At 45.5% G+C, this 15,241-nt stretch overlaps 1 protein-coding gene across 1 annotated transcript in view; it reads right to left on the bottom strand.

Moving 5' to 3' along the window:
- The window catches only part of RGS20 (regulator of G protein signaling 20), a 43,971-nt gene extending 30,389 nt beyond the window's left edge, over positions 1-13,582 (bottom strand). The window contains exon 1 of the mRNA XM_032774699.2: positions 13,478-13,582. Coding sequence (XP_032630590.2) covers positions 13,478-13,582 — 105 coding nt within the window. The remainder of the gene's footprint in view (positions 1-13,477) is intronic.
- Positions 13,583-15,241: the final 1,659 nt, after the last annotated feature.

The following is a 15,241-nucleotide window of genomic DNA, read 5'->3' as shown; positions in this document are numbered from 1 at the left end:
AAGTGTAAAGAGTTAAACACTGGTGATCAGCATACAAACCAAGTGAATGGATTATATGCCAAGGAAAATTACCATGTGCATAAGAAGTGCAGAGTAGAGAGACTGAGTGCAGAATTCTCATTCCTGATTTCCAATAGTATGAAATAACCTGTGCTCATCTTGGCTACAACTGCTTTTGTGGGTGATCGGGAGGAGTAGGGGTGCTCCCTCCCTTCACAGGGTCTGGGACTTATGGACTAGCATTCTACACGCTGGATATGTCCCTATCCATGTCTCTAAATTGCTCGTTACTCCTTTCATATTATAGCATTCCAAGTCAGAGCTCTGTTTTGCAGGGTGCAGTGGAGGTGTAGGAAAGTCACACGAACTATCACCTGCCATAGAAGGCTTCTCAGCGTTTGGTCTCTTAGCTAGAGGCTTTGGAGCCTGTCACCAGAAGATCATCTTTTCAGATCAGTTTAGTGACCAAAACTAGGTGCTGAGTGCAATCCATTGATTGGTAAGTGATTTATATGAAATGAGTTTGCCTCCATTCATTGCTTGGTCAATGGAGAGAACACATCACAAATAATGACATCAGGTTTGGTGACAGACTTGCAGACAAGGGTGCAAATTAGCAGAGATGCTAAAGCCAGAATGGCCTTGAAATTAGAACCTTTCTCCCTGAAGACAATGGGGGAACCTGATGCTGCCCCTGCCACCAATGCAGTGCTTGCGCTGTAGCTCAAATGAACGTCAGCCTTCAGAGTGTGTCAATCCAGCACCATTTTCCAACATCACATTCACATACAAACATTCAGCAAACAGCCCCTTCTGTACAGAGCAGATTTGGACTTACCATAGACATTGCTGTAGCACTCAATTATCACTGGATTGGAAAATTTTGTTTGACCAGCTCTTGTTTTTATGCTCAACGAAACTGAGCATAAACTGTTTTTAGCCCTATGGCCTAATCCAGTAAAGTGCTCAAGCACATGCTGAAGTTTAAGAATGTGAATAATCCCACTCATGGTCTTTTAAATTTAAACATATGCTTAAGAGCCTTGCTGTATATGGGTTTAAATGTGCAGCTCTCAGTAATGATGTTAGATTTCATTGCCTTGGTTTATTCCCTTCCCACTATCCCTAGGGCCGGATTAACTCTTCTGTGGGCCCAGGGCTATTACATTTTGTGAGGCCCCTGTATACAAGTCTTTTTCTGGGGAGGGAGTTTGGTGCAGGAGGGGGCTGGGGCAGGGGGTTGGGGTGTAGAAGGGGGTGCAGGGTCTGGGATGGAGTTTAGGTGCAGGAGGGGGATTCTGATCTGGGGTAGGGGGTGGGGGTGGAGGAGGGAGTATGAGGTGTAGGCTCCGGCCGGGAGGCGCTTACCACAGGTGGCTCCCAGCCCACAGCACAGCAGCGTGCTCAGGCAGGCTATCTGCATGCCATGGCCCCAAGCTGCTCCCAGAAGTGTCTGCAGCCTGCTGCTGGCACCTCTCTGCGTGCCCCCTGTGGGGAGAAGGACAGCATCTCCATGAGCTGCACGTGCCCACAAGCGATGCCCCCAATAGCTCCCATTAGCTGGGAACCGTGGGGCTGGTGCTGGGGGTGGAGAAAGTGCACAGACCTGCCTCCCTGCCCACTAGTCAGGGGCCACAGAGATGTGCTAGCAGCCGGCCACTTCCGGGAGTGGTGTGGTGCCACGGCATGCAGGCATCCTGTCTCAGTGCCCTGTTGCACTGGCCTGGAGATGGAGATCGCTGCCTGTGATTTATTTTTGTAGCCCCCGCCTTGAGCCAGGGCCCTGGGATGCAGCCCCTAAAGTCCCTGCCTTAATCCGGCCCTGACTCTATCCCAAACAAATCCTAATAAAAATACCTCACAACCTCGTGCCAAGTTTTTGCTGTTAGATAATGTATGAACAATACCAGTAAAACAAATGCTATAAATACCCTCTATTGAACAGAATGATCAAAGTGCCTTCCACTGAGCAACAAGCATGGAAATCAATTGTATTATTAAGTGCCTGAACTACAGGAGGTCATGGACAAAGTCCGACACCCTAAGTGATACCTGTGCAGCTAGTGTTCATGAGTGTTGACAGGGCCTGTATTCAAAAGTGGGCACACAACCTTTGCGTAAGTCTCCTGTAGCTATTACTGCTACTGCAGACATGACGAATCCCAACAAAGCAAGGATTATTAACATGCACTAATACTGCTCCCCTCCAGCCCAGCTTAGCTCAGAATGACCTCTCCAGCACTCTGGCTATCGAGAATGTGTAGATTCCACAGGTGGCAAAAGGGGCAGAGAGGGAGCCAGGCACAAATCTTCCTCCCCTCCTGGCTGCCTCTCTTCATACATCTTCACAAATGATGGCTTAAATTTGGCCCACAGCCCAGCCAGTCTGGTTGCTATACTCTGTGTTACGGGGCAGATCCAGGTTTGAGTTATGAGCTCTGATTCATTGAACCAGTTGGAATTGAGGTGCTACAGGCAAGTCCTCAGCCCTCTGTGTGCAGGGGGTCAGTAATGGAGTTGCACTGCTGAACAATCAGTTTGGGAACTTTGAAGACTTCCTCATTTTTAAGCAGGAATGGCTTTGAGCTTTGGGACATGAGAGAGAGAGAGAGAGAGAATGTAAGGGTGGTGGATGGCATCTTAAATGCTACAGCTTGGATACATAGGACGTTCCTAAGAAAATAACATTTACATACATCCTTATGCACCTGGTCCTGTCAAAGGATGGATCACACATAACCTGACAGAAGACTGTATTTCTTAGTCAGTTTTCTATTGAAATTGGAAAGAATCAGTAATCAACACTTGCTGGATTCTTGCTCATACAAAAGTCATACAATGAAGTTAGCAGATGAATAAACCACATTCATTCTTCCTTAAATATCAGAGCAACTGTGACTCCCTCAGCTAAAATATTCTGGCTACTTATTCCCAGGTGCATGCTCTGAAAATAGCAATCAGTAAATACAGCTTTCTGTGACATAAGCACACCAAGAATAATAATTCATTTGAGAATCAGAGACTTGTTAGAGCTAAAAGGAGAGATGTTCATCTACAAGGCTTACCCCTGATACTACTTATTATTAATAGCTGCTTTTACATGTATCTAGTCCTGGTTAATAGCAATGTTGTCTTTTTTTTGTTTTTCTGACCGAAGAAGTACAACGTGTCCATCAACAAGAAAGTGTTTTTCTTCATCAATATTTGTATCCTGCATGATTAGAGAAAAACCCACCCTATGTTTCATACATGAAATATTAACAATGAAAACACTTGCTTGTGGGCCAAATCTTCAGCTGGTGGCAAGCAATGAAGCTTCACTGAAAGTCAGTGACGCTATGATGATTTACACCTCCTAAGGATCTGACCCAGTGCCTGTGTTAACTCTGCAAATAAAAGTGAATTCTCTCATAGGCCAGACAATACAAAAAGTTGTTAAACCGAGGAATTATGAATTCTTTCTTGTCTTATTGCCTCTTGTGATCCACAGACTTGGACTCTTTCTTTGACATTCATTTAGCTGTTTTATAAAATCCCCTTATTTTGTCTGAACATTTTCCTTGTTATTTGGACACAGTCATCTCAAAGGAAGTTCTGTGAGAAAAGTAATAGAATACCAATTTCTACATTTTTCCTCAGGTCATCTCCACAGGGTTAACGTGGCGACATTGCCTCACTCCCCTGTCCCAATTCTCCCTAGTCTCTGCCCTATTCTCCCACACAGATCTCCAAACCAGTGAAGAGCTGTCAGAAAATTCTGAAAGAAGGAGGGAATGGTGTAGCAAAGATGGATGAGACTTCCTTCCATAGGAGAGGGGGTGATCCATACCTTGCACTTGGATCTGTAGGGCAGTATTCCTCACTCCAAAGTTTGTTCATGTTTTTAAAGTGAACAGATTTGGTGAGGATGGACAGATGACAGGGAAGATGTCACAAAATCAATGGGAGTATTGTGTAAGACCTCCAGGGTAAAATGTAAACAAGCCCTACAGAACTATTCCTGGAATCCACCAAATCTTGCCTTGCATATAATCCCTTTGGGGAATACTGCAAATAAAAGAATGATGTTCTGTGCTAGTAAGTGACAGAATGAAATGCAACACAACAGCAGCACTCTTCACAGTGACACTGAACACCAAACAGCTGTAAACCCGTATTAACTGTACACTTAAACTGGCTTTACAGTCGCTTTGCATCAACAAAGCAACACAGAACAGCGAGAGAGTGCCTGTGAATCTGGGCCCACTTCTAAAAAGTATGGAAAACTATCAAACACTCTATTAACACTTTTCTTTTGAGGATGGAAGGATGATTACTGCACAGTCAGGATGGAATATTCCTCAAAAAGAGTTTCAAGGTAATAAGACCTGTAAGACTTTCTTTGGAAGAAAGTAAAGTAACCTGAAAAGAATAGATCTTCTCACTCTGCAGTTTGTTAAGGGCAACAGGAAACTCAGTTCTCTAAGGGCGTTGGTTACTGTTTGACAGAATAGGTTACCCTTTGCTAAATGGAAGTTTACATGCTGAACAATCAAATAGATACAACCCAACAAAATAATTCTGAAAAGAAAAGGGGAAAACTAGTCTATTTCATGTAGGTTCTCATGCCATGCTCATCACCATAATGTCTGAGTGCCTTCCAGCAGTGCATTAAGAGATGTGACTAACAACTGTCACATGTTGTTTGCTCTCTCATCCGCTCCCCAAGGGGAGAAGTGTGTGCAGTGGAGTCTTGTTTTGGAAGTGGTGTTTTTTCCTCCCAATATACATGTTGCTATGTATTTATGGTAGAAAAGGCAAGGTCAAAGAAATGTGCCTTGCACTGGAGCAGAAGGTGGTGAGGTTTGGGATGGCCCTTAGTTCCTTGGAGTGTTCATTCCACAGTCTCAAACTGTCCCCCCACCTCCCAAGAAAGCCTCGTCTCCTACACAGATGAGCTTTATCCTTACTGCAGAGAGTTCGCTCCTCTGGCACAATGTAAGATGTCAACCACAGTCTTCATCCTGGAGCTTTTGGCAGTCTTTGAGGTATCCTGGGCCCAGTTCATAGAATGTCTTGAGGATAAGGACCAAGACCTTGAACTTGATTTGACACTCCCTGGGAAACCAGTGTAGAGAATGGAGGACAGGCCTGGAGTGCTTGTGGTAGCATATGCTGCTAAGAAGATGTGCTGTGGTATTTTGTACTAGTTGGAGTTTCCTAAATGCTTAAGGCTTGCTGCCCAGATATATCACATTGCTGTAATCCAGCTGAGAAGCGACAAAGGTGTGGGGCCAGATCATCATCCGCCAGGATGGGACAAAGGCTCCTGGACTGCTGGAGAGGATACAAAGCCCTACTCACTGATGATGCCACATGAAAGCTTAGCATCAGCAAGAAATCCAATAGTATTCCTAAACAATGGACCAAATTGACCAATTGTGGAGATATACCTTTCAGCAAAGGAGACTGCATCATGGCTGAAAACTCTTCAAAATGCTTTCCTCTGCCCACCAGCATCACCTTTATCTTTCTTGGGTTCAGCTTCAGCCAGCCATTCTTCATCCAAACAATCAGCTTTGAAATGTCAAGGCAAATGCTCTAAACATCTTGATATCTAAGCTCAATAACAAAACAAATATCTATATTCAATTTTACCAATATAAACAATCAAAATAGTTATCATTTAATTCAGCATGTTATGTTTGCTTAGAGGGATTGGATCAGTCAGACAATTGATAATGGGCTCATTATCCATTTACCTTCTAGCTTTCTAATTCAAATCCAATATAGGTTGGGCATGACCAAAATTTTTTACTATCTGATGGCTGTACAATAGCCAATGGGAAATGAATTTGGTAATCCAGTTCATTCTGGTAGAGAAGTGTCCACATCACAAACCCTAACCTCTAATTAGCCAGTCTTAGCCCTGAGAGGTCAGAGCTCAGGTTGGGGATGAAGCAGATTGAGTGGCAGAATGGAGAAGCTTGTGCTTCCAATGCCATGGACCAAGATTTTCAAAAGCAAGAGCCCAATGTTAGGCTCCTAAAATCCATATTTAGGCAAGGAAGTAAATGGCTGGAATTGCTAACGTGTGGCACCAATTCCTAATGCTTCCCTTTCTGGATGCTCAGTACTGTTGAATAATCAGGCCACTTTGGATCTGAACCAAAGCCCATGGAAAGACTTCCATTGATTGCAATTGGCCGGAGAACATGCTTTTGGTGCCTAAATAATGATTTTGGAATCTAGCTGTTTTTGACAATCTTGGTGATAGTGTGCTTGCTTTGTAGAAAAGTGGAAGATTTTAGTTTCCAGTCCTGTTAATCTGGCACTTTCCCAATTTAAAAAAAAGGCCTACTCAATATGAAAAAATGTCCCCAAAAAGCAATGAACCAGATACAACAGATGTTTGTTGCCCTTTGGTGTCCTTTTGTTATGTTGCTCCTAAGCGGCTGTTGCTGTTATGGGATGTGTCATCTGACCAAAGACTTATGAAGAGCTAATGGTGTTTTGGAAGGGGTGGAGCAGCCATGTTGAGGGGTGTGGGTACCCCAAGTCTGGGGGAAATGGGGCAGGGGAGCCCCCAGTCAGCAAAACAGCCTAGCAAGCCCAGTACTGGGGACAGGCTGAGGATGTTCCCACTGGCAGCTGCATGCTCCACCTTGGTGATGGATGGCTGGCTGGGGAGGACACCACGCGCAATCTACAATGGAGCGAGAGTGGCTCCTAACATGGACAGTGGAAACAGGAGGGGAGAAGGAGACAGGTCAGTGCCCTGGAAAGGAGGATTCCCCATCCCCCCACAGCAAAACAACACACCCATACTCCACCACCAGCTACCAAGACAGACGGGATAGCTCAGTGCATGGAGGGGGGTCCCCAATACTCTGTATTGCAAAACAGCAACCCACGCCACTCCTCTGGCTGAAAGCCAGATGCTCAGGAAGGAAGGAGGAAACTTTACACCTGTGCCTTTGCTACTCCCCTGACACCAGCTTCCCCCTCCCCCAAAATCCCTCTCTTCCAGACCCTCCCCCCAACACATGCTCTCCACCCAGACTCTGTCAGGCAGGGCAAGTGGACGGGGCAGTGTGCCCTGGAGTTGCGCTGAAGGGCTGGGGTCAGGTGGGGAGTGGAAAGATGTAGTTTGATGGGGCAATGCCCCTACATTCCCCTCCCCCAATCTCCACCCCTGGATGTGATGTTACAATCCCACAAATGTTGCACTTAAGCAATGGTTATGTTGTTGTTATCAAGTGGACAATGCACAGTAGGGAAGGTTCTCAAGGGAAATGTTGCTTTTACGTGGTGGTTGCTCTTACAAGATGTTCTGCAAACAAGTGTCTACTGTATAAAGAAACATCATCTGATATATCCATGTTTCCTATCAAGACAGATAGTGTGTGTAACATGTACAAATGCAACTAACAATAATCAACTGCTGGCTGCTCATTGTTACTAAAAATCAGTCAAGGGTTAAAATGAGTCAAATACATATCTGAAAATTATGGAAAGCTTAAATGTATGCCCAGCACTAATGCTGAGATATTGGGTATGAACCTCTCTCTACCCTTATGCATGCCTGTATGACACTCAGATTATGTGGCATTTCTATGTTTAACCTTTTGGACATAAATGAGTACAAAGATCAGGGATGAAAGTTGTATCTTTAGCTAAAAGCTGCTTAAATGATGTTTGGTTGAGAGAGTTATTACATTTATAGTATTTACTAATCTCTGTAGCAGGAATGTGAGCTCCCTACATCACCCAAAGGAGGAATACATGCAGTATAAATAGTCAGAGGTCAGATTTTTAAAATCAAAATTGCACTGAAAAAAAAATGATTGAGGCTTTTATATTACATAATCCTCTCCTTCTTTCATATTGCAACAAAATGGAATTTTCTCAGCTAGCCACAATGCAAAGATGTTGTACAGTTACTGAAGCATAAGTACAATATTCCTCCCCCGCTCTTTTCCTAATTATCCAGTTCCTTGAACTCTGATTGGTTCTGGGGATCTGATTTGTATTATTGTATGATTGTTTTATAATAATTATACAGTATGTGAGTTCTCTGCATTGTGTGTCTAATAATGGCTGACAGCCAATCAGAGTGCATAGATTTCCATAATCACAGTACAGTCACTTTTCAATCATTATACTGGGCCTGATCCAAAGCCTATCAAGACAATGAAAAACCTCCCATTGACTTCAATGGGCTTTGGATCAGACCCACTATGAATATTATGTTAATCACTCTACTGTCATTCACTATTTTTATTCATAGTCTTTTCTACGGTGCCCATCAATGAGTTAGAAGAAAGGGATTCTGTGATTCCTTACCATTGTCACAAAAAAGTTATAAGTGAGTGTAAGTTCAAGGTAAATCTTGCTTTCAAAAGCCTTGTTTTATATACTTGCAATATGAGAGTGTTTAAAGCTGGAACATATTCTCACTGAAGTCAGGGTAAGATTGTAATTGATCATAATGAGAACAGGACTGGGTCCTTAGAAAGCTTGACATTGACTCCACTTCCTCTCCATTGATTAATGTGACAAATAAGCTTTCTGCATCAAAAAGGGCAATGTTTCAAATTGAGAGTAGTTATCATTTATGTTAATAAACACACACACACCTTGAGTCACTTTGATGAACTAGAGTTGGGAAAAACTTGGGACGTCTGTTCTTGTACAACTGTACATGACAGTGATAATTAGGTGGCCTGAGGTGGTGGGAATGGAAGAAAACAAGATCAGCTTTCTGTATAGGTGATATTAGCAGCCACCTAGGATGCTTCATCAAAGAGGGTGTTGGAATAGAATTGGATCAGTGACCAATAGGAGATCAGTGAGTGTGATTACAAAAGAAAGTAGTCTCCCTCTATGTGGGATTCAGGGGAAACTCAGAAGTATTATATAAAATGATTTATAGATGGAGAGAAACTAGGTTGGTTGCCTTCATCTGTGGCTTATTTTTTCAGAGTAGCAGCCCCTACAAAGAGCTCTGTTCATCTATACAAATTAAAACATCGCTTTACATTTCAAAGGAAACACTTAGAAATGTAACACACCCACACAGTAACTGTACACAACTCATTTCACTTACAGTTTAGGGTCTGTGATATGCTTTCATTACAGGAGGCATTCAGCACCTTGCACCATCATAGATTATTAGGGTTAGAAGGGACCTCAGGAGATCATCTAGTCCAACTCCCTGTTCAATGCAGGACCAATCCCCAAATGGCCCCCTCAAGGATTGAACTCATAACCCTGGCTGTAGCAGGCCAATGCTCAAACCACTAAGCTATCTTTCCCAGCCTGATAGTCTCATAACAATCCTCACACTGAAACCATCCTCTACATAAAACCTGCCATTCTTTCTAAGAAACGGGGTTTTTCTCCATGTCTCAGTGTTTCTTTTCTGAGAGGATGCCCCACACATACCAAACCAACTTTGTGTAAAATCAAAACTTCTCTCTGGGCTTCCACTGTTGCATGAGACCTCAGTGAAAGTGTGTAATTCTAACACACATAACCTTGGCATCTATGTGCCAGTTCAGCTAGAATGTATGGAAATTATGATAGCCTTTGGAGATAGAATCTTAAATATATTGTGCATACAGAAAAAATAACATACACAGATACACCCATGGATAAGGTAGGTGATAAATATCTGTGACCTGATTCTCATTTAATATTAAGGATACTTTAGACTGTTGTGGCAGGGCAAAGGGACTTTAGAGTAGTTTCATAATTTACTCTCAATTCAATGCCCCTTCACAATGCCAGACGAGTGTCAATCATGGTCAGCCCCCTATTATACACCACAGGGCAGATCCTCAGCTGGTCATAGCTCCATTGACTTATCTCATGTGACAACTGGAGTTGACTTTAATGGAGCTCTGACAATTTACAGTAGCTGAGGATCTACCATAGGACATGTAAAACAGCAAGGAACCAATAACCCCACATACAGAGAATATAGAAATTTGCCAATTCTACTACTTCTAGCTTTCATATCCAATGAAAACATTTGCCTCAATTTTTTTTTTAATACAGTTGGCTAAAAAATGTTCATTCAGCTTGATATTTTACAAGCCACTTTACTATACAAACGATGGAACTCTTGCACACAGTAGATTACTACTCAACCTGATATACTCTGTTGACTCCCATCATACCATATCCTCTGAGCGCACAGTCACATCATGCTTAATTATGAATGGCCTCCAAAAAATCCCATTCTACTGTACTATGAACTGACTCATTTCACACAGACGCTTTGACAGCTCATACTGGGTATTAGAATCACATGGTGCTGTTTTAGTCAGTGAGTCATATTGTACTAGGTGCTTGGATCTGACTCACTGAACTGTGTTAGGAACTGACTGACACTGCACTGGTCTGAAAGCTGGTTTGCATCATGGTGACTCATCTTGTTGTGCATTAAATACTGATTCACACAGCATTCCCTATTAGATCCGACCATTGCAATCCACTTCAGATTGTACCATAGTGGAATCTGACCACACTGAAAAATTCCTGCATATATATAGCTACACTGCACACAGAAAGACTGAGTCTAATCTTGCTTGCATCGGTGAAACACGGGAGTAATATCACTGAAGTCCACTAAGTTACCAGTGTAAACCTGATGTGAGATCAGAATCAGGTCCAGATTTGCTGTTTGTGTAATATAAGAAAATAAATCAAGTGATAGCTTGTGGACTTCATACAAACAAATGGCAGGTAACTCTTCAAAGAGTTCAAAATCCAGTCCGTAAATAGAAATTTAGGGTCCACCAATCCTTGGATAGAGTATTTTGATAACTGCAACTTTGCTTATCCACTAGTACTACCATATTTCAGCCATAATTCCCAGAAGCACTGCTTCCAGAGGATAAAATTTCCTTAGTGCCTGAAAGATGGGTATGAATTTTCAGAAGCATCTAGTGATTTTTCGGCTGTTTCCATTTTTGGCTGTCCATCTTGAGATATCTTAAAGAGGCTTGATTTTCAGATGTGCTGAGCATTCCATGCTCTGAAAATTAGATTCCATTTAATGTGTTTCAAGTTGGACAGCCAAAAACTGAGGCACCCAAAATCACTAGTTATTTCTGAAAATTTAGACCATTTGCTTCAAGAATATGTGTGTGTGAAATAACATTTCTGAACTGAAACCATAGACTTAGGAAAAAGTAGTGCTTCTATGCATAATGATGTCAAATGCAGGTGGTAATATGCATATAGATATTGATATGGGTAAGTAGAATCAAGGATAAATAAGATTGCCCATATCTTATTTCTGTAGTATGTTATAATAGTTGAGGGTAATGTAGCTATATGGTTTTCATCAAATCATACAGGAGGCTTAAACATACTTTTCAGTTGGGATTTCATTCTGAGTTTAGAAACACACCCTCATTCTTCATTTTAAATTGACTCGCATCGTAACATATTGGTGGTGCGTTGTGCTGTGAACTGGCTTCCATCATACTGTATAGTAATAATGTAGTGTATTGACACTAGCAGCATTTAGCCCTATTGATTCCTGAAGCCAGTGGTAGTGTGTTGTGGGTACAATGGGTACAGAAATGTGAGTGGTATGCAAGTAGCCTAAACGTCTTTGAGTTGTAGAAATGACCATCTAGCACACACTTTTGTTATGTATTTTTTGCAACCACAAAAATGAAATAATGGAGTGACTGTATAGATGAAATGACCTCTATATTAAATTACTGTAATTTCTACTGGCATGTGCAAAGATAATCATATTTAATTTCTGCAGTTGTCTAATTTTCATTACCCATTCCTCTCTATTTAATGCCATAGAAATGACCGATCTCAGGAAAAGGTCTTTTTTCTTGCCCACAGAATGTATACCTCATTTAAAGGGTCTGTGATAGTGGAAACATGGAAACACTTGTTCGCCTTGGAACAAATGTTGACTTTATTACTTGATTGTTTTGTGACATCTCTAGTAAGAACTGCGTTAGTGTGGGGCTCAGGCAGTGGGTGGGCACGTAGGTAATGGGCCAGTCTTGCTGTCCTTCCGGGGCAGAGATCCTAGTGACTTTCACTGAACTCCATAGGACTGTTGCTGGAGAGAGGAGGCTAAGGACGCTCGGGGCTTTGTAGGACTCTCTAGGTGTAATTCAACCAGTTCCCTCATTCCTAGAAAACTCAAGGAAAAACAGCACCGGGGAGGGGGGGACCCCTGCCCCCCTTACCTCAGCTACAGACACGGGGTTTAGTAGATCGTCCGGGAGCCTCTTCCCCTGGCTGCTTTGCACAGCCAAACGGCGCCGCCTGGCGCTCGGCACCAAAGGCTGCGGTGGCGGCGCGGGGCTGCCACGACTCGGCGGCTTCCAGCTCCGCGCCGGAACGGCGGGCTGGCAAAGCGCCAGAGTGAGCGCGCACCGCCCCCGGGCTCGCTCCCTCGAGCGTGCCCTGCGGGCGCGCCCTCCCTGCAGCGGGGCCTGGCGGGGCTCGCTGCGGCGCCTCTCAGGGGCGCCGCGGCTGCGCTCTCAGAGTCCCCTTTGCCGCGCTCTGGGTCCCGCCAGGGGCACCCCCGCCTCCCGCAGCCGGCGGGACCATCCCCTCTCCAGGGCTGCGCCAGAGGAGGGGGGGGTTTCCCTGCACCCCCGGCGCTGGGAGCAGCTGGGGCGGCCCCTGGACAGGCAGCGCCTGCACTAGGCAGGAGCCTTCCCAGGTCCCGCTGCCCTCGTAGCAAGCGGGCTCCGGGGTGCAGCGGGTCCCTGCTCCCCAGCGGCTCCCTGCCCACCGCCGAGGGAGGGCTGCGCCCCTTGCTTGTGGAAAGCGGCCAAGTGACCCCCGCCCGCTTCCCCGCAGCGAACTTGTAGCCCGCCGCCCTGGGCACGGCGCTACGGGCTCCGCGCCACAGGCCAGCCCGGCCGGGGGTGGCCACTTCCCTGGGCCCTCACACTCCGGCCAGTGCAGCCACCCACCGCTGCCTGCAGAGGTTGAAGCGAGCTCCCCTTTCCAGGTCTAGCCCCAGGAACCAGGGCAGCCCTGGCTTCCATGCTGGCCACCAGCCCCCTTCCCCAGGCCCCCGCCGCCGCCCGCGTGAGATCACACCTGTGCTAGCGCCGCACCTGTGCTCTGCGTGTAAACACCCCCGGATCCCCCTCTGCCTGCCAGGGACAATGCAACGATCTGCCGCAGCGAGGGATCCTGCCTTTAAACCGAAGGAGGCTTCCCAGGCACGCAATGGAAGAAACGCCTGGAAACCCCCCAAACTTCAATGTGGGGGTGATCCAAAGAGACACCCTCCCTCCCTCGTGTTTAGGGACAGCGAGTGCCATCCAGAAGCGCCTCTCGGTCTCCCAGACCAGGAAACAGCCGATTGTTATTCTCATGCCCCAAAATACACTTTGTAAACCCAGCCAGGCAAAGCCAAAGCCCCGTACGCCTCCCCACGTGCCGAGCCGCTGGGCCGTCCAGGCTCAGCACTGTAGGGCTGGAGAGTACTCACAATTTCACCATCAGTCCCGGGAGCCAGATGGAAATCTTTGCCTTGATCACATCCGTTAGCAGTGGGCTCCTCACCCAGGGACGGCGGCTCGCCAGCCACGCGCATGCGTCCGGAGCTTTTATAGGATGCTTATTTTACTGTATATTCCACTGGCTTGATTTCCCCCCCGCCTTCAGCCACCACCAGAATGCCCGGGATATGCGTCCAGCCAGCCTTCCCGAGCTCTTGTTATGGGTAGGGAAGAGCAACAGCCCAGGACAAGAAGGGGGAAGGGACTAGACCGAAGTAAATGAGAAATGAACCGTGAATGCCAAGTCTCTACCTCGCTCAGTTCCCGCACAACACCTTGCCTTGGCAGGCGACCTTTCCCTTCCCCTAAACCCAGTCAGTTCCCAGATGGTGACACACGCATGTTTGTGTGAATCTCAGGCAGTTTACATCTGGGGCCACCTCTGCAGCAAACATATTGTGTCAACAAACTGGGGAGGGGAAGGGGTGGAGAGTTCCATGGATCCAACTTCTGTTCCTCCCCGGGGAGGAGATATTCTGGGATAAACAAGCGGGTGTATTGGGGGCAGGAGGGAGGGGCTGCACGGGGAGGAGAAGGTTGTGTGGTCGATGTTTGGGTCTCATTTTAGTAGGCTCAGTTAAATCTGGATCGTCTTTACATGCATCCGACGAAGTGGGTATTCACCCAGGAAAGCTCATGCTCCAAAACTTCTGTTAGTCTATAAGGTGCCAAAGGATTCTTTGCTGCTTTTATATGGGTAGGGATTGGCGCTTCAAGGTAATTGCAGGGACGTGTTTTCCCCTTATCTGGTTTCCTTGTTGTATGGCAAAACGCCTCTACTCGAATAAATTACGGAGTAGCAGGAAGCTTGAAATAAATCTGATCTAAAGAAAGGTTTATGCCTGAATGTGCAAAAGTGTTGTGCATAAATGGCAACCGGTAAATCACGCACCAATGTGGAGAGGAATAGATCTTTCCTGCTCCATACTGTATTAGTCTCAGGGAAACATATGTACATTCATATTGCATTCAGACACCGTTCCGAAGGAAACCACACACTCGTCAATAGGACACAGATTTAAAGGCTCTCCATGGAGCGCCTGCTGTAACGGGCTGCTCAGGACTTGCAAATTTGTTGCTATTTTGTGACCACTCTGTCGGGGCAGGAGTTAGGAGGACGACGCAACAACTCCCTGGAACTGAAATTGATCTGATACATAAATAACATTAACGTCACTTCCTCCGACTTCTCAGGAGCTGGAGTCAGGGCTCCCTGGTTACAGAGAGAGAAAGAGAGAGATCACGAACAGCCCTGATAATTATGACAGCTCTCTTTCCGTTTTCATTGGCACAAGGAAGCAAGATACTGACAGGAAAGCACCATCGTAAACAGCTTCATGTCTGTACTCACAAACGCAGACCTATGGGGAACGCTGCCTGCGCCAGCCCCATAGATCAGAACAGCCCTGCTTCTGCCATTCGCCAGCAAGGGGCGTTGAAGGATTTCAGCTGTCATCGCTCTTATCCTTATTTATATTTATGCCATTCCCTCTCCACACACCCCCATACCTCAATGTACCAGTTACAGCCAGGATCGTAGTGTTAAATCGTTAACATTAGCTGCCAGCCAGAGGTTTCTCTAGATGTAGACAAAGGTCTCTCTAGGCAATAAGGCATCCCGAGGAGGAGGGAGGGGAGCCTGTCTGAAGAAGTGGTACTCACAGCACTGAACGGATTTGGGAAAGTTCCGTGTT

Source organism: Chelonoidis abingdonii, chromosome 2 (genome assembly GCF_003597395.2).
Source record: "Chelonoidis abingdonii isolate Lonesome George chromosome 2, CheloAbing_2.0, whole genome shotgun sequence".
In the NCBI taxonomy this organism is placed as follows: Eukaryota; Metazoa; Chordata; order Testudines; family Testudinidae; genus Chelonoidis; species Chelonoidis abingdonii.
Note: the sequence above shows the minus strand (reverse complement) of the source record. Positions and strands in the feature narration are given on the sequence as shown.